General features: G+C 34.4%; 1 protein-coding gene across 1 annotated transcript in view; it reads right to left on the reverse strand.

Moving 5' to 3' along the window:
- NAV3 (neuron navigator 3) overlaps nt 1-20,534 on the reverse strand; it is a gene marked incomplete at its 3' end in the record, with an annotated part of 387,672 nt that overhangs the window by 254,514 nt on the left and 112,624 nt on the right. Inside the window, exons 4-5 of the mRNA XM_080811183.1 lie at nt 4,284-4,356; nt 1,548-1,731 (exon numbers count right to left, since the gene is read on the reverse strand). Coding sequence (XP_080667309.1) covers nt 1,548-1,731; nt 4,284-4,356 — 257 coding nt within the window. The remainder of the gene's footprint in view (nt 1-1,547; nt 1,732-4,283; nt 4,357-20,534) is intronic.

Below are 20,534 nucleotides of genomic sequence, written 5' to 3' on the forward strand. Positions count from 1 at the left end.
TTTTTTGATAAAGTTATAATTTTTCTTTATTGACTTCATAATTCATTAGTGAGTCAAATCCGCCCAAATGAATAGAGTTTACTTGGTCATACAGAGAAAAGAAGTATTGCTTAATATGAAGAAAGGGCTGGCTGGCAGATGAAAGAGAAGAGGAATTCTCAACTGTTGAATATTTGACAGTAAATGGGGGCAGGGGAGGTGGTATGTGAATGTAATTTCGAATTTTACTCTAACTTTGTGAGTCAATACTAAATACCAAAAATAAACTCAGGGTACACTGAGCCTTACTAGGTTTCACGCTTGCCTTCTAAGATGGAAAAAGTTAAATATTTACATCTCTTTGATATGTATATACACTCTTAAAGATGATGAATATTTGCATATTAGACTTTCTCCCTCTGAAGGAAAACAATCAGCTATTTACACAATAGAGCTAATGACCCAATACCCTGGTCATTGGTGAGGAACAAATGAGCAGTATGTAGGAAACTTGTTAATTTCATTTCATTCTGTGTTCATTTTTTTTGATGTGTCAATTTAGCTAGGCTTACTCAGTCCACTTGTTCAATCAAACAGTAATCTAGGCACTGCTGAGAAAGTATTTTGTGGAGGTGGTTAAAGCCCATAGCAGCTGACTAAGTAAGGGAGCTTATCCTAGATAATCTGGGTAGGTCTGATTCCCTGCTTGAAAGATCTTAAAGGCAGGATGGAGGCTTCCTTGAAGAAGAAATTCTACCTATATATAAAAGTTCTGGCTCCCGCTGAGAGAGTTTCAGCCTGCCCTTCCTGCTGGGATGCCCTAAGGGTTTCAGACTTGCCCAGCGAGTCCCAAGGACCATGTAAACTAATTCTTCACAGTAAATCTCTTAATCCCTTCCTGGTTCTGCTTCTCTGGTTGATCCCTGACTGATATAATCCCAAATTGGAAAACAGTGCTAAGGGAAGAGGGAAGGAAGTTGCCATGATTTGTCAGCACCCCACCCCAGGCTGTGTCTACAATGCACCAACAGACTCAAGTCAGATGAACACATGCATGTGTGTTTATAAATACACACACACACACACGCACACAATCACACATTAAAAACAGTATGTGCCGCAGACACTCAAATCTGTACGTTTAACAGACCCAAAATTTTTAACAGATTTAATGAACTGAACACAAGCCTCAATTAAGAGATAAGAACACAACGGGAGAGTAGGACTCAATAGCCTATTCTAAACGATAATCTGAAGAAGGAAACAACCGTGCCACATCACTCACAAGAAAGACATTTCACACACTTTGATACAAGCCACCACCATCTTTAGAAAACAAACACAAATATTTCACCTCAAATTAATAAAGGTTGCTCATCCAACCGTAAGAAAAAGTGGTCTTAACGTCTATGACATTGGTCAAATTACATCATAACACGGATGCAGCTACATAAATATGTTCTCCAATCTCACAAACAGTAAGTCGTTAAAAAAACAAAACAAAACAAAACAAAAGTTTACGTCCAGACAAGTTAGTTTTACATACACGCCCTGCTTCCCTTCCTTACCTGGACTGCATATCCTGCTGGGTTTTGGCCTGACTGGCTTCTGCCTGAGGGGAAGCGTGGCTGACGCGCTGCTGAAGCTCTACCAGGGACTGGTAATACTGTTGCTGATGGTGTTGTTGCTGCTTGTAGCGAGACAAACTGAAAAACAGCCCTAGAATGGCTTTTAAGTTTCCATTTCTTATTTCTGCGTCAAAGGGAAAATACAAAAACAGTAGCATATGAAATGAATGCAGTTTTCCTTTTTATTTATTTATTTATTTGTCACAAACGCAATTCCAGTTGCCATTCTCTTAGACTAAATCTGGGGAGACAGAAATGCACCTCAAGTCTCGAAGTCACAGATTCCAGCAAATCTGAATTTTCTGAAGCATGATACATTTCCAAAGAGCCTGGACCTTCAGGGACAGAGTGATGGGATGGAAGATAGAGAGAACAAAACGTGTAGGAGCAAGGCTCTTTGCTGATCGACAACTGCAATTTTTCTAGAGTTTGCTTCTTCCCAGAAATGGATGGGCTTTCTGTCTTGTGCTAATCATGTGATTCAGCATTCTGCCTCCCTCACAAAGTCTCAGCTGCTACCAACACAGTGATGGCTAAGAACTGGAGAAAGATGGCCACTTAAATGTTGGTTGTCCTACATTTTAAGTAACGATGGTGCGGGTGCACCTTATAATGGCAACCAGATTTATAGTTGTCCTCCTAAATCACCTAACAATCAATTTATTAAAATATTTATGTATTTATATGTATAACTATACATGTAATATCCCAAAAGTACATATTATAAGTATTTTTAATGGTCCAATTTTTCTCTTGACTCACATTACATATTAATAAATAATAAAGATCAGCTCATTCATGTCTTTAGATAACAACTGAATAAACGTGAATGTAAATCCTAGTTCTAGTACAGGGAGCTCTTAAATTCTTCTTACACTGAATAAAAAGTTAAACACCCAAAGTAAGCTACAATCTGAACTTCGTTTTCTTTTACTTGTAGTCATAATTAAAAAATTTGGAGAAATGGAAGTAAAGCTTGAACTAAGGCTATGAAAACTGTAATTATATACTAAATAAAACATGACATTGGGAATAAAATACATCCTCTTGTGATGCCAAGGTTTTATGTTTCCTTTTTGTAGTTTAGGGTATTAAACTATTCTGATTTCTTGCTCTCTGATGCTTTATAAATGTCACACAATATATGCAGTAGAATTATTCATTTAAAGTGAAAATGAGATGCCCCCCCCAACCTTCTCGCAGTTGCCATAATATAGAAGAGTTAGTCTGATCAATATGAAGCTATAGTAAAGAAGTATTAATGTTCTCATGTAAATCTAGATGATCTTAAAGGTTTTTAAAATTTCTTGTTTTCTTACTATGCATATTTTACTAACTTAGAAAATTATTTTGAGCATTTACATATTTTTAGAAGATAAATGAAAATCAATGGGTTTCTTTTACTAAAGAATGTCATATGAGAAGACAGAGATATAATACGAACAAATGGTAACATTTTTAACTTACTTTTAACCACTGAAAAAGTAAAATATTTTCCTGGGGAATTTTATCAACTTTTATTCTAAGTTACAGAAACATCGGTTAGGTTTGAACCTAAGGTTTTTAGCCCCCAAATGTATAATTTAATATTTTGGCCCCCAAATGTATAATTTAATATTTAATAATAAATGCATAATTTAATAAATTTAATAATTTAACATTTAATAATTTAATAATACATATTATATAAGTGTAAAAGACAAAGGAAATTTAAAACAAAAAAATGAATAGAGAAGAAAAATTGAGAAAACTTAATAATTCTACTAAATGTTCATTGTATTTCAGAAGCCACATAATTCCTCTTTTTCCAATGACAGAAAATTTTTAAAACTTAGACCTGTCTAATATTTCTAGTATGTGCAGGGGGAAAGACTATTCAGAATAAGGGACTAAAGTAGAGCATTAACCAATCTAAATTGTTGCAGCATATACCAGTATCTAGCAGAATTTTAACATATAAGTTAGTATTCTAATAAAACAGCGGTTATTGTGGATCTCAAAAGACTTGCGATTTCATAGCCTTAGCAACTAGATTTTGTTATAGTACTTGAAAAGTTTTCCTAAAACTATATGTGAAAGACAAAGATTTAAAAAAAAAAAAGAACCATTTCCCTCTTTTTCCAGTTTTCTGTATTTTATTTTTAGTGATGATACTTTAAATCTTTAATGACTTTAAAGCTTTTACATATGACAGCTATTAAATATTTTAATTGCTAATTATTTCAGAACTCATGATGACTTATTTAAACTTACCAAATATTTCAACTAGGACTACCAATTTGATATGTTACTGACAAAATAATATTTGCAGATTAATTATACTATTTTTCCTGAATTTTAGTCTATCTATAATGCAGCATTACCTATGTATCCATCCATCCCTCTACTTAACACTCTAAAAATACTATACACTGGTAATAACATAAAAATGTTTTGTTTATCTACCCTTCTCCCACACACTCAGTCATGAAAATAACAGTTTTGGCAAAATATGGAACATATATAAGTAATTAAAGCATACATTAATAACCATTGCATTTATGTTTCTATTACTTTGGAAACTTGACTTCATGCATTAAGAAGCTATGTACTCCCACTTTACATTTCTTGTAATACAAAAACAATTTTTTTTTAATAAACTTGGGTGTTATTTGTGACAACTGTGCCTTTTCTTACCTTCGGCAGATAGACCTTGAACATTTACTCCTCTGGCTGCTAGAAAACTAAGGCAGACATCAACATTTTCAATCTGTAACATGAAAAGCAGTGAAAAGGCAACTTAGAGGGTTATTTTTAAATAAACAAATGAGCTAAAATGAAACCAGAGAGTAAGATAAGGAAAGAATGAATACTTTGCATTCATTTCATACTAGAGATCTTTACCAGAGTTTAACTAGAATTATTTCGGATAATTGTAGAACGAATATAAAGCTTGCATTGTCTGGGTTGATAGTCACAAACAATTCATAAAGGCGTGATGAAGAATGGCATTCTCACAGATTAGCAACCCACCTACTTAACATAAAACTGGATTTTGTGCTTCACAACTAGGTCTCAATGAAAGCATCCATACAGGAGGAGACTTGCTTATGCATGTTGTGGAATGTTAGGATGTGGGTAATTGGGATTCAATCAGTAATAGTTGGTCATTATGCCAGAGGGTTGATATGAAACAAATAAAGCGTATTTTCATCTTAAACCATAACTAAGTCTTTACTTTAAAAAATGTATTTGTACTTTGACAGTTGTATATTCCTCTAATTAAATTTGGGTATTATCTTTATAATTTAAGACTGTGATGCCATGGCTTTTAAACAGTTAGTTTTGATATGATTACCAGTTTGCAACCATTTAGAGTGACAGGTAGAAACAAAAACCCCAAAACTCTAAATGATTGATTTATGTTAATTCACAGGTTGATCTCAATATTGATTATGGTGTTATACAGTGAAGTTAAACAGTTAAGACTTATTTAAAAGAATGTAGGAAACTAGAAAGTTCTAGTTCTTTATGAGTCATCTCCCTGGGTTGTTCTGGTATTCCATAAATCTTGAAATTCTAAAGTAAACAGAAGATTTAAACTTAATACTTGGCAAGATATTGTTTTCTATCCCATTAAATTCTCATCCAAAGCTATGCATAAGAACATACAAAATTCTGCCAATGTCCTCTCTAGCCTAGCTTCACAGAAAGGACAAAATGTCTTTTAAAGAAAATAAAAAGAAAAAAAAGAGACTCAAAATCTGTCCTTATACAATGGACAATTATTAATATTCCTTTTTAAATATAATTTTATGCAAAACTAATATTCAATGAGATGTTCTTTGTTTAAAAATGATTGCAGCTAAGATATAAACATTACTTTGAGAAAAATGATTTTTACTGATTTATTTCAAAATAAGTGTTACTAAGAAAAAAAGTTGTTTTATTGAAATCATTCTACTGAAAAAACAAAAACAAAACAAAACAAAAAAAAACCCACAAACAGAAAACTGGAAGTCACAGAATATAATATGACCAAACAAATCTTATTTTGCCCATTAGCATCTAAATATCCAATAAGGTTATGGTGCTTAAATCTTTTCTTTTCTTTACCTTTCACTTTGCTACTAGAAAATAAGACTGTATAAGGAAGGAAATAAGGAGGAAAGAAAAGAAATGGGAAAAACAGGATGTTCTACTTCATTCATCTAAAATGTCCTTTTAGGGGCACCTGGGTGGCTGAGTTGGTTAAATGTCTACCTTCGGCTCAGGTCATGATCCCAGGGTCCTGGGATTGAGCCCCACGTTGGGCTCTCTGCTCAGCAGTGGAATCTGCTTCTCCTCCTCCTATTCCCTCTGCCCCTGCCTGTGCTCACTCACTCACTCTCTCTCAAATTAATAAGTCTTTAAAAAAAAAATGTTCTTTGGGGCACCTGGGTGGCTCAGTGGGTTAAGGCCTCTGCCTTCGGCTCAGGTCATGATCTCAGGGTCCTGGGATCAAGCCCCGCATCGGGCTCTCTGCTCAGCGGGGAGCCTGCTTCCTCCTCTCTCTCTGCCTGCCTCTCTGCCTACTTGTGATATCTGTCTGTCAAATAAATAAATAAAATCTTAAAAAAAAAAAAATGTTCTTTAAAAATTTTTTTAGGACCATTAAATACAATAAGAGAAACATACCAAATAATTATTGTGGTCTAATACCAAGAGAATTGAATTGAATATTTTTTAATGTTTGCCATAATAGTCCCAATGCTGCTAATTTCCTACCAATTATATACTTTTTCTGAAAATAAGATTCTAAACATATGTAATTTACTAAAACATGTTCACAGGCTATTACTGCCTAAATTTTATTTTTATTACATACAAACATATTAATTCACTATAAGACCTACAAAAGGTTAATAAATAGCATCTATAATAATATTGTCAGATTGTTTTTTGTGGCTACCATTTAAACCACTTAAAAAATAAACTAGTGTCTGGAGTGGGTATTAAAGACAAAGAACTCTTAGCATGCACCATAAACTAGGGAAAATAAAAGGGCCTTAATGGAGTAGAGAAAATATACTGACAGTATATTCAAGAATATTTGTTTATATATTCAGGTATGGGTTTTTTGAGACCGAGCCCCTGTTTTGTTCACTCATGTACATTCAGCAACCTAAGGGGGTGCTCGGTATCTGACAGGGGCTCTGTGCACACTTAAGGAAGGATAGAGATAAAAAGGAGTGGTGGCCAATCCATCCCTATGGAAAGGAGTAAAGGGCTCAGGGATAGACACAGAAAGAGAGAGAGAGAAGGGGGGAGAAAGAGGAAGAGGGAGGAGGAGAGGGAAAGGGAGAGAGGGAGAGAAGGAGGAAGTAGAAAGTAGAGAGAGAGAGAGGGAGGGAGAGGGAGAAAGAAGAAAGAGGGAGAGAGAGATCATTTGATTCAGAGCCTGTAAGTTCAATTCTCTTTGTGATTTTTAGTAATAGACCACTCTGGAGTCTGTGACAGACTCCAGACCAAAAAAAAAAAAAATCAGAAACTCTATGGTTTGGGGCTGAAATTCAGTTTGTTTTCAAATTTTAGCTCCCAGTGTCAGTCTACCTTCCTCTTTACAGACTAAGCAACTGACCTCCAGAGAAGATCTCATATAAAGATGAGCTAAAGAAGCCAACAAAAGTATTATATTTTTTATCCCCAATGTCCATGAAATTCAAGATGTACAAAATTAAACACTGAAAATATTAGAATAGTAATGAACTTTGGAAGGGTATAGTCTGGAAAGTTGTATAGGGGGAGGGGCATGCTGGAGGTGTCCTTTGTTTTGATCTGAGTGTGACTATACAGGTATATACATATTAAAAAATCAATCAGCTATATACTTAAGATTGGAGTTCTTTATATATTTTCTATGTTTGTTTTACCTTAATTCCTATTAGAGTACTTTACACTCTTATATGTGTGTTTTACTTCAATTAAAAATAAAAATAAAATGATCAGCCCCCTGTTTTATTGAAAATAAAGGCATACAAGAAAAGAAGTACAGAAACATAATGGGAGACTTTTACAAGTAGTTAAGTGAATGATAATGGTGTTTCAGACCATCATGGTGACAGTGAAGTGATCCAGATTCTGGATAGAAGTTGAAGAAATTTAGTTGAAAGATATGGCATTAATAAAAGGTGAGGAGTCAAGGATGACCATGATACTATATAATTCATGCACTTTACATTTTATGCCTGTGGTATTTTATATATACATCTCCACATAGCAGTGATCCAGAGAAATTCATTTTCCGTTTTGTGGGCACCATGCTTCTCACATGGCTCAAGTCATAGTCACATTCATAGCTCATGGATAGTCACTCCCAGGACTTTTACGTGCCTACTCTGATGTCATGCACAATTTATTGGGTCTATATGTGGCTTACATTTTATTGGCTCGGCGTACCCACTTTGCGTCTCTTTTCCTGTTAAATTTAAGCATGGCTACACGAAATATATAAAAATATTGACTTTGTAACAAAAAAATCCACAAAGTTTCTAAGTTTGAAATCCAGGTTCTAAGTTCTAAACCTAGTCAATAACATCTAGTCAGAACTTTGAAAATCTCTGGGTGCACTGAGACTTGAGGCTTTTGTATTCTATGAAAATATAATTATCACAATGTATAAACAAAAAGACATTTTTGCTCAAATTCATATGAAAATGGACTGCTGTATGTGTTTTCCTTATCAAAGACACAAATTCAATAGAAGTTGGCTCATAGTTTTGGAATTCAGTAGTTTTTATTTGTGTAATAGTATTTTGGAGCACTACCGTTTAATTTTGTTTATGTCTTATAAAATCAAATCCTTCAATTATTCATTCATCAAGTATTTATTAAATTTATTTTATGTGTGGAATTATGCTCAGCACACAGATATAAATTTCAAGACACAGCCATTATCCTCATATTTTCTAAAGAGCACTGACTCATTTCTAATATTTTCCACACTCTCGTGAAAAATGAAAGGGATTTTTCAAAACAGATTTAATGTCTAATCTCATAATTGTACTTTTATCCTGACCCTTATGAACTTGCTAAATACAAGTGCATATACTGCTAAATCACAAATTGGGTTTCAAACAAGGAAAATAAGTGTTTTCATTATCTTCACTTATGAAAACTCAAGACAGTCATCATTGAATTTGTGCTTTCAAAGTTTTTTAAACCTGAAGGTCAATATACATTCTCAACATACTAATCATAGATTATACTGGAAATATTTCACTTTAAGCTGCATGTTTTAGGACAGCTAGCCTTTTAGTATTTTTACTATAAAATTAGTACAACCTGTTTTGGAAAATGTGACTAGAGGCATCCTTCACAGTATTAACGAAGTTATACCTTGTTCATTCACATGTTTCTTTCACTTTTACTTATGGATACTTCATGAAAACTATATTTAGGTCCTAAATATCTGGTATGATTAATATGAACCTTACAGTTTGTGATTAAATTTAAACCATGGCACCATCACTTTAACAATGAATGATAAATTCGTTCAGCAACTACTGACTGTTTATTACATGCAAAGAGCTCTGCTAGATGGTGAAGGGATATAAAAATGAATTATAAAGTCTTTGCCTTTGTGAGCTTGTAAAATAGCTGGAGACAAAAAAGACTGGTAAATCACTATCACACAAGGCATAATACAAGAAATTCTAAAAAAGAATTATAAATAATACAGCCGCAGAGAGAATGGACTTATCAATTTTCACTACACATCTGGGAAAAAAGCATCAGAGAAGAATCATTAAAACTTGAAGGTTAGTCTGACTTTGATAAGGTAGACAAGTGTCAGAAGGAGGGCTGGGCATGCCTACCAGAGCAACCAACAGCAAAATTGCTCATAAAGATGTCTGAGAATAGATCGTGCCAGTCTCTACTTTCTGCAGTTATGTTTAGAGAGCTAAATTTGGCCTGGAATTGAAAAGCCTTTGTTGCCCTTAAATTCTGAAAACCACTGTAATATAAAAAGTGATATAATTGTAAACCAGGTAGCAGATATAATACTTCAAAGTCTGAGTTCTCTCTACAGATACAATGCATCCTGGTTAGAACATGCCTGACATACTAGATTATGTGGTTATGAATCATACATAGAAAATGTCTAGAAGAATATAAACCAAATTTAACTTTTTTTTTTATCTCTGGATGGTAGATTCTCTTGTGACTTATGCTATTTTTGATTAAGCACATGTCCTATTTTTTTCTTTATAAATGTGCACTGGTAATATCACCACATAATTTAAATAAATGTGATTTCAACCAAAAAAATAGGTAAAATTGCATAGTTTGAGTGAACCCCCATTCTATCATAGAACTCAAATAGTAATATAACTTTTAGCCTAAGATATTAATCAGATATACATTTGTCTGGAGACCTTAAAAATTGCAGAGTATTTTTACATTGGTGAAAATTTTTGATTTTGGTTTTCATTCACTCATTCAACAATTAGTTGCTCATTGGACATGTCCATTTCTCTAAAAATACATAGTTCTATAGGACAGAGAGAGATTTCCCATGTAGTGCAAGCAATTTTATAGTCAGAGAAGCACGGACTCCTGGAGAAGCATGAAGGAGGGTCTATACTGGACTAGAGGTCAAGTAACTAGGAAATAATAAAGTTGTTAGTAACTAAGACTTATCTAACATAGTTACAAAGGTATTTTCATCTGAGGTTGCCATTACTATACCTTTTTACAATGAAGAAGATGTTGATCAGAGAATTAAATTGACATGCTCAAAGTCACACAGAGAAAATATATCAAAACCAGAGCTCATGTTATTAACCCCATTTTTCTCTTTAAAAGGAAGCTTGAGCTAGTCCCTGAAAGGTTACGAAATAAGAGGATGTGGCATGAGGTGAATCCAGGGAAGGAGCACTATGTGAACTGGTGATGGTTGAGAAACATCCCAAGTTAAGGGACCAGCAAAGAATTCAGAATGTTGAGGGTGAACTTCACCTAAATCTTTCTTCACGCCTTCATTGTTTACCAATGTGAAAAAAGGCTACTCCAAAAGGTGAAACCTTCAATCAGTTTCAAGATCCAAAGTGGGAAGCGAGATCACCAGAAGGGATGTCAGGAACAAGAATCTTGAAATCTGGAGAATCTAGTGGCAGGAGACACGAAGACAGAATCTATCCCATAGAGGCTGGGTGGGGAACATCCTTCAGGCCCTGGTAGGAGTCTGGGCTTGATCTCAAAGCCCAGGTAGCTAATGGTGCGTATTATGCAAAAAAAGAAATGGTCAGTGTTGCCTGGAAGACATCTATTTTATATAATCACACAGTTCAAACACAGATTTATCGATAGTCTTAAAGTTTCACACATCCATTTCTACTCATACTATCTGCAGTGCTCTCTGACTTTTCAAAATTATACTTTAATGTATTTCGTTTAACAAAGCCATTTCTAACACGTTACCTTCACAACATAGTAGGTGAACAAGCTGCATTTGCAAAAACCCTATACTACGTGACAAGAATGGAAGCAGGGAGAATGGTTGGGAAGCTACTTTTCCCTCTACTTCTCAACAACCTACCACAGGGAGTTCATGCAGAGTTTTAAGCCCAAATGCAAAATCTTTTTCATCTTCACCATCATCTCTGGTAAATTTTTATATGATTTTTCTGCATAACACACTTTTTATAAACTTACACAATTAATAAGTAGCAGAGCCAGACTTCAAATTCAACCCTGTCAGTCTCCAGTGAGCTTGCTCTCTCCACCACACTAAGATTCCTACCGTTGTAATTTAGACATTCTGACAGACATTTTGAGCCTCTGAATCAAGCTTTCTACAACTTGGCCAAAATAGGGGCTCAATAAATATTTGGTTGAGTGTAAAGGCAAAACTGTATTGTGGAAAGGTAAAGACAGAAATAGTATGCAAGATCTACTTGTTCTATACACACTCTCTAAGTTCAAGATTAAATTCTTCCAAATTAAATCTCAAATATCCAATGCACTTTTAACCCTGGCATATTAACATATAGAATGACTGATGTGGCCACAAGCCAAAGAATATTGGCAGTCACCAGAAGCTACAACAGGCAAGGAATGAATTTCTCCCAGGGTCTCTGAAGGGAGCACAGAACTGAGAATACTTTCGATTTTGGTCCTGTGGTACTGATTTCAGACTTCTGGCCTCTGGAACTGGGCGATCTTAAATTTCTTTTGTTTTAAGCCCCCAATTGTTTGGTAATTTGCAACACCAACCACAGGTGTTGAATATAATTATCTAATCAAAAAGCGGTAGATAACACAACTTTAGCAAGACAGAGTTAGCTGGGATCTGTGAGCATGCAGATTTCTAGGCCTTGTGCTCCGGATTTTGATTTGCTAAGCCTTTGGGGAGGGGATAAGACATGCAATTTAATGTCATTGTTATACTAAGCCACATATCTCCCTTTTCCATCTCAAGTTACTTTGTGTTGTGGGATAGCGAGAGGAGGGAGTCAGTAATTTTGTTTCACTTTGCAGTTTGTTTTTGTGCTGAATCGGTCTGTGGTTAGTTGCAAGGAGTTACTTTATTAAGTAAGCAGTAGAGTATAATAATTAAAAGTTTTGCAGACAAGTAAAATGGGATTTACCCCCTACTTATGTAATTTATACAATGTAAGACATTGAGAAAGTTTTTATTCCCCTGAAGCCTCAGCTTCCTTATCTATGAAATAGGATTAAAAATATTTTCCACATAATATATGAGGATTAAAGGTGTTTATACTAGGCATCTGTGTACATGTATGTGTTTATACTTATGCATATGTAGATATATCTAATATATATTATACTAGAAATGCTTTATATAAACACATCTATGCTGTAACAGAATCTATGTGTATATGTGTAAATAGATTGATATATACAATAGAGATAGATGTTTGTATGTATATATATATATATACATATATAAGTATGGATATAGATATAGATGTGGAAAATCATTAGTATTTTATCAGATAAAAGTTATTTTTGTTTAAATTCTAATATTCTATTTTAACTGACTTGGTAATTAGAGAATAATGAACATGGTTTAATATTTTTGTGAATTATAGACATTTAACCTTAATAAGCTATAATTACTAATATAATATATTATCAATATTAAATTATAAAAAATTACATCAGTATTCATTGACTTGAAGATATACTCTTTGGGTTTTAATGAATTCCTGCTTTTCAGTTTGTTTCAGAGAATAAGACAAAGAATCTTACTCTTTTACTACGAAGTTATAAATTTGGCCTGAACTTAAATAACGTTTATTTATATATAAGACTAGAGTTACATATTTGCCAGTTTGCTATTTTGTGATGCAATTATTTTGGCAAATGCAAATTTCATCACAAAGTCTATACACTATTATTTATCTCACACACCTACACCCTTCCCAATCTAACCAAAGTTTATATCCACAGATAGGAAAAAACAGTATAGTATTTAAAAATACATATATACACATATATATATTGCATAGGTGGGAGAAGGAAGGGAGAGGAACCAAAATGTCAAAGAAGAAGGAAGTAGGGGGGCATCTGGGTGGTTCAGTTGGTTAAGCGTCTGCCTTCAGCTCAGGTCATGATCTCAGAGTCCTGCGGTGGAATCCCAAATTGGGGATCCCTGCTCAGTGGGGAGCCGCCTTCTCCCTCTCCCTTTGCCCCTCTCCCTCGCTCTTGTTTTGTCTCTCTTTCTCTCTCTCTCAAATAAATAAAATCTTTTTTTCTTTTTCTTTTTTTTTCTTTATAAAGATTTTATTTATTTATTGGACAGAGAGAGAGAGAGATCATAAGTAGGCAGAGAAGCAGGCAGAGAAAGATGGGGAAGCAGGCTCTCCGCTGAGCAGAGAGCCCCAAGCGGGGCTCGATCCCAGGACCCTGAGATCATGACCTGAACCGAAGGCAGAGGCTTAATCCACTAAGCCACCCAGGCACCCCTCAAATAAATAAAATCTTTTAAAAAAAGAAGGAAGTGGGAGAGAGGAGTAAGAAGAGGAGGAGCGGGGACGAGAGGGAGGTAGAAGAGAAGGTAAAAATCCGGAGACTTGACTTCTTTTGTCAAGCTTATTTATTAATAAGTATAAAAGCAATTTGGTCTAGACTCAAAGAGACATGAGACCCAATACTGGTTCTTCCTGAACCTGTTCAGTGAGACCCTGTTCCTTTGTAGGTTTGCAGTGATGCTAAATGAAAAATGCAAGCAAATCATTCAGCACAACACCAGACATACATGGCTGACATTCAATCATTAAAGCGGATAAATAAGTGAAGCTGATATTGTTGAGTGCTCTACAATTTGGTTTCTATGATATGATTTCAAAATATTTTTTGTTATGTTTGAAACACGGCTAATATAAATCAAGTGGGCAATATGATTTTTCAAGGGTATTTAATGAATTTTTATCTGAATCTATTTCGATGGGTCAGTTTGACTCAAGTTATATTAAAATCATTTAAATATAATGTCAAAGTAACTAGCTTGGACATTTCTACTGATTTTTCAAATAATTTATCTCATCCAAGATAAACTTTTCAAGTGATTATACTGAGATCAAATGAACAAGATTCTCCCTATTTCATTTCCTTTTTCTTTTTATAGAAGAAATTTGTGCATTATTTGTCATAACTTTTTAAGCTAAGAATGTCTTAGTTCTTATTTAAAATGGCCTCATATCTTAGTATATTATCTGCCAAATTGTGGTTTTTCAAAATTGTTCTGTTATATATTTTATCACTGAGTGTTGTATGCGGTCATTTTCTGTGAAATTTCAAAAAAGAGACTGAAAAATATGGAACAGTAAGTCCTTTTAAAAGAGATTAAATTATTGAAGGTAATAAAAACTACATTTATGAAAGGATTGTTACAAAATATACTTTGTAATAATAGATATGATTGCACTTTGTGTTTACTGGGATATGACCTAGTGGTGGGAAACAATTTATAGCAATCAAGTTAAAAATATCAGGATGGGGCGCCTGGATGGCTCAGTCAGCTAAGCATCCAACTCTTAATTTTGGCTCAGCTGGTGATCTCAGGGTCCTGAGATCAGCCCTTTGAGGAGCCTTGACCTGGGCCTCAGTGCTCAGTAGGGAGTCTGCTAGAGAGTCTCTCTCTCCCTCTTCTCTTCCCCTCTGCTCCTGTCCCCACTTCCTCTCTCTTTCTCTCTAAAATAAATAAATAAGTCTTTAAAAAATGGATAAAAAACATGCTAAATGTTTAAGAAATCCAATATATAGTTGGAATATTAACTATGTCTCACAATGGTTACTAGACATGCATGTATAAAACTTACTAGTTTTCCTCAATTAAAAGAAAAAATATACATATTCTCTCCAAAAAGAAAAAAGAAAAAATGACACATATTCTGAATCTAATTCAAAACTAGTTACTTCCTTTCAATGTCTATCTGTCCTAATAATGGCATGAACCAATATAAATATTGATACTCATGAATACATTTTAACTATTTATTCTGTAGTATAAAGTAATGTAGAAAAACATTCTTGTATTTTCAACATTTATTCAATATCTTAATGGTAAACCAGACAACTCCAATAAAAACATGATTCCCATGATACTTTTGTTTTTCTTTGTAAATTGGACTTAATACATTTTAAGAAATATCTTATTTTACTTACTATGAAGATACTTTTATAAAGCTATAGAGAGTGAAAACCCAAACATATCTCTAAGATAAAATAATGAACAGAAACCATGGTCATTGGTGTTTTGTTAAATCAAGCTAGCAAGTCAGAGTTCTATTGGTCTAATTTCCTCAATGCAGAAATAAGCAGAGACCGAGCATTCACTGAATGGGTCACACAGTCTGAATTAGAATTGGAATTAGAATTCCAGTGACCATTGTCCTTCCAACTTAACATACTTCTTTTAATGTTTCCATATCATTTCAATTACTTTATTTGAACTTTATTAGTAATACAGAGCAACTTCTAGAGACAAATTTAGTTTTAAAAATCATCAGGGTGATATTCTAATAACTTAAGTATAAATTTATTGATGCTAGTAGTTTATGCTTATTATTCCAAAGTTTGAACCTATATGAAAATAATGAAATTATGATGAAAACTACAAAGTAGAAATTTCTACTTAGCATTTCATTAGAGATCAGAGCTGTATTTGTAGTAAAGCATTTGTCTTCATTAAGCTATCTTTTTCTTGCCATTCCAGAAGATGAACAGTTTCAAAAATGGCAGGGGATCATGTGAATGGACTAACTTAGCAATATTCCACTCCTCTGAGTCATAGTGCTAGAATCCTGCAGTGTGCCATTTATAAGATTTTATTAAACCTTTAAGAGCATTCCAATATTTCATCTCTTCCCTATTTGGTCAGAAACCTCATCTTCCTATCTTACCTAAATAGATCCTTTAAAAGAGAAGCAATTACAAGCAGTGGCTAAAAGAATCAAAACTTTAAAGGACAGAATACTGATAAAAGCATAAAATACTTTTACTAGAAAGAACAGTTTCACCGTCCAGATAAGTGTAAAATTACTGAAATGGAATAAAGATGTCTATAAACTCCATAATTGTATTATTCTGGAAGTCACAATCCCGTGGGACTTGGAAATGGAGAATTAAACCAAATTTTCTACCTTCAAAGAACAAAAAAGGGTAAGAGGCATAAGCATTCCCCAAATCCTCTTATCAGCAAATTTTAAACAACGTGATATGTTGGAAAGTAAGACTGAAAGTTGTGGCTGAAACATAACTGAGCTATTATAGTGAGGTCATGGGAGGAGCCAGCAAAAAGGAAGGACGAGTTGTGAACTCCATTTGTCAGATCCTCAGCTATATGGTATGATCAAAATTTTGGTTTACTTCACATCATCAAATTTCCTAATCCCTCTATGCATTTGTGAAGCTCCTTCAATGTAATGGTCTATTTTAAAATAAAGGAAAATTTGTCTTCCCAACAACTTTTCCCCTACATGTCTTACATTTTTGCCTAAGAACCTAGCACTTGTGCCTCTGCATTTCAAATACATGTTGGGCATTTTCCTGCTATTTTTAATCTACTGGGCATTCTGGACATTCCTAGTATTTATAGTTTACTAATTTATTTCCTTGTGTAATCTCACCAAAGTGTGGCATGCTGCATATATTTTGAATTCTGATACCACCCACCTAGAAATTTCTCAACAGGTGCGACCCATATCAGTAACTTCATCTCTGGATAAGGTTAAATATAGTGTTGAATAAGCTCCTTCAAACTGAGTTCCGTTTTTTAGGATGAGTTTAGTCTCAAGTTTATTAAGAAACATAACCATGACTTTGAGACTAGGAATAAACGTGAATCAAATCTCTCAATAATTATGCTAATTAATTGGTACAAGTCAAGTTCATACTTCTCTTAAATATGTGTTCTTTAGCCTATGTAACTTGAAAGGTTTATTGTTAAATTTTCTTCAGCTATTTCGAGATATATTTGAATTTTTCTTTATATTATAAGGTAATATAGAGAATCCCATAAAAAAGCATATTATTATTCTCTAGGACTCTGAAGTTATCTTATTGATAAATTCCTTCAATTTCTATTTAATCCATTTTCAGATATCCACATTTCACACAATCATATCCCATTGTATCAACAAAGGAAAATGTATCCCTTCTTTTCCAATCTTCTACACAGACTTCAAATCTCTTCCTTTGCCACTTCCTTTAGGATATAGCATCATCTCTTGTCTCCCCAATCCCTGGGTCCTCCTCTCTCCTTGCTGCTTCCTCTTTCTCTACCTACTTCCCTCCTTCCAAAAACTCCCTTCACTCTTCCTTCCTCTCAAACAAACAAATGTATAATACATACATACATACATATATGTGTGTGTGTGTGTGTGTGTGTGTGTGTGTGAATTTTTCTCTTCAATAGGAAAACTCCTAGAAAGATTATTCAAGGCTCAGTGGATATGTGTACCTCTATTACTCTTTAATACATGGTTACCCTATAGAAGACATTTGCATAAAGGTCATTAATGCCTGTCCGATCGCTAGAACCAACTTCTTTGTTCCAACACACAAACTAGTTGGCTAAGTAGCATTTGACAACATCTGCCACTTTCTGCTCATCTTACTTTGCCCCATCTCTCTGGGTTAGTCCAAATACTCCAGTTTAAGCTACTATAGCTACCCTAAGGATCCACAGACCACATCTGCGGATCCACCCTCTTAAAGATGGGCTCACTCTCTCACCAATCTTTCCTTTTCTTGACTCTACACCTTTGCTCATCACATATATATTGGTATTCCTCAATGTGAGAACCTCAAATTCCTTCCCTCCTGACTTTACACAGGCCTTCTGTTGAGATCTCATCCTTTTCCATGGCTTCAGTCATTACCTGTGTACCAGGTATATTCTTTTTTTTTAATTAATTAATTTATTTATTTATTCGACAGAGAGAGATCACAAGGAGGCAGAGAGGCAGGCAGAGAGAGAGAGGAGGAAGCAGGCTCCCCGCCGAGCAGAGAGCCTGATGCGGGACTCGATCCCAGGTCCCTGAGATCATGACCTGAGCCGAAGGCAGAGGCTTAACCCACTGAGCCACCCAGGCGCCCATACCAGGTATATTCTAATACCTTGCTTGTCACCTTTAGGAACACACACCTAATTGCCTGAAGTCACCTTCTACTTGATGTCCCAATGGATAGGTCAAAGTCTACTTTCAAAATTTGAATTTGTCATCCTCCCCTTTCTACCTTTAGTTGTTTTCTCCCTCTGCAGTAATCATGTCTAACAATAACTTATCAGGCCATATATGTGGGATCATTTTATACTTCCTATGTTCTTCACCTCCCACATCCAAATGGAGACTCAAACACATACTCTACAATTCCCAGAAAGCACCTAGGGTGATCTGTTTTTAAATATTAACATCAGATCATGCCTCAGTCCAGCTCTAAAAGTCTTCCAAATGCTCCCCAAACAACTTAGAATAACATACAAACTCCTTACTTTGGCCCTAGATGATCAGGCTTCCATCATCCCATCCAAACACCTCACTGTCCTCAAACCACAGCAGTCTTCTATCTGTTGCAGGTATGTGCCAAGCTCACTCCCTTCGTAGTACTTTTTGTTTTTGCTTCTGCAACATTGTTGATATTATTTATTTCAATATTTGCCCCTCTGATCTCAAATATCCCTATATCTTGTCCCTCAGCTGCTCAGCAAATATTGACTCAGTATGGATTACCTGGTTGTTATTCATCAGAATATTTATCAATGTATTATGGATCCATGCCACCAGAGAACTTATATTCTTAAAGGCTTAGAACAGTCCAATAAAAGTTATCAAATTTGAAATTTAAAAACAAAGACAATTTGTGACTAGAAACAGTAGCACACCTAGTTTTACCCTACCTTTTGTTATTAAACACAAACAGCAAGCAAAGATCACAGAAGATGAGAAATACAAAAGGGCGTAGTGAAAGGAGTTCTGTGAGTAAGGACAGAACTCACTGTTTTGGTTGTTAAGCAATATAGAAGCAGGCAACATCCTGTTTGGAATAGATGTATCAAATTCATAAGCCTAGCCATACTCTCTCATGCTCTCTTTCCTCGACTTCCTCATCTCAGTTAAAACCTGGAATTTTTATTCATTAATAATATAATACCAATACCAGTTAAGAACAGAGGCAAAAATAATTCAACCAAAAAAGCTACATTTTTGTCATATGTATTATTCTGAATAAACACATGGAGGGCATGCCGATTTCAGATTCAAAATTCAACCACATCAGAAAAAGTGAGTTGTTTTTTTTTTTAATGTAAAAAATAAGAGGATATAAGTCACTCTCTACTCAAAATTCAATGAGATTCTGACTAATACTATGTGGCTGCAAAAACTACCTTTTTCACAGCATTTACATTTCTTAGGCTTTGGTTTTTCTGTGTTTTATTTTTCAAATCAAAAGCAGAAATATTAACATAACACATATACTAGATGTTATTTGACATTTGGGAGCTAATAAGGAGTAGGATGTAATAAAAAATTAACAGAGTCTAATACTCATGAGAATGTTTTCATAGATTTGCAGATCTTTGGTACAGATGTTTCAGATAAATATCTAGAAACTAAATTCCTATCCATAGTTATGAGTTTTGGAGATGCTCTCCCCCCCCCCCACCCCTTCTGTCATGGTTGTTTACTAGACTCTCTGTAATCAGAATCAAATTGGAATGACAGCACAGAAGATGTGTTTTAGTATCTAGAACTTCTTTATGATTGAAATAATGAAAGAAAAACCAAGTGTTGAGTTTAAGAAACATAATATATGATACTCAGGGACTACAGAGCTCTTTAAGCTAAAGTCCTAAATATCTTTAAGCAGGTGTTAATTCATGAGTGCATCCTAACAGAGTTTGTAATAGCACTATTATGTATTTCCATATCAGTTTAGGTAGTAAAGAATGTCCGTGGCTATATGTCATTATCATATCCTAATTAAGGTTCATTATACAGATGAGAAAGCTGAGGCTCAGAGAGGTTACATCTCTTTTACAGTACCACACAGTGATTATTTTAGGAGGGTCTGAAGGTGTTACAATTACTTTCAGTAAAACTATAATTAATTTCCAGAGAGTCACAAATGCACCCAGAATAATTAGATCAGGAATTTCCTTAAAACTGAAGTATTTTACAGAAAATTGTTTTTTATGGTGATTTTTTTCATAACAGTTACACAGAATTTATGACACTGTAGTAGTTTCTTAGAGCATTTATTAATCACACACACACACACACACACACACACACACACACACACCAGATGTGCTAGTTAGTCACTGTTTAAGAATACATTCATTTCATTATTTTGGATTTCAGTATTCTGACCTTAAGAAAAGTAAGTCAGCACATCAAAAGAGTTCACTTTTTTTTTTTTTTTAATTCTTCCAAT

Source organism: Martes martes (assembly GCF_963455335.1).
Source record: "Martes martes genome assembly, chromosome: 8".
Classification (NCBI taxonomy): Eukaryota; Metazoa; Chordata; class Mammalia; order Carnivora; family Mustelidae; genus Martes; species Martes martes.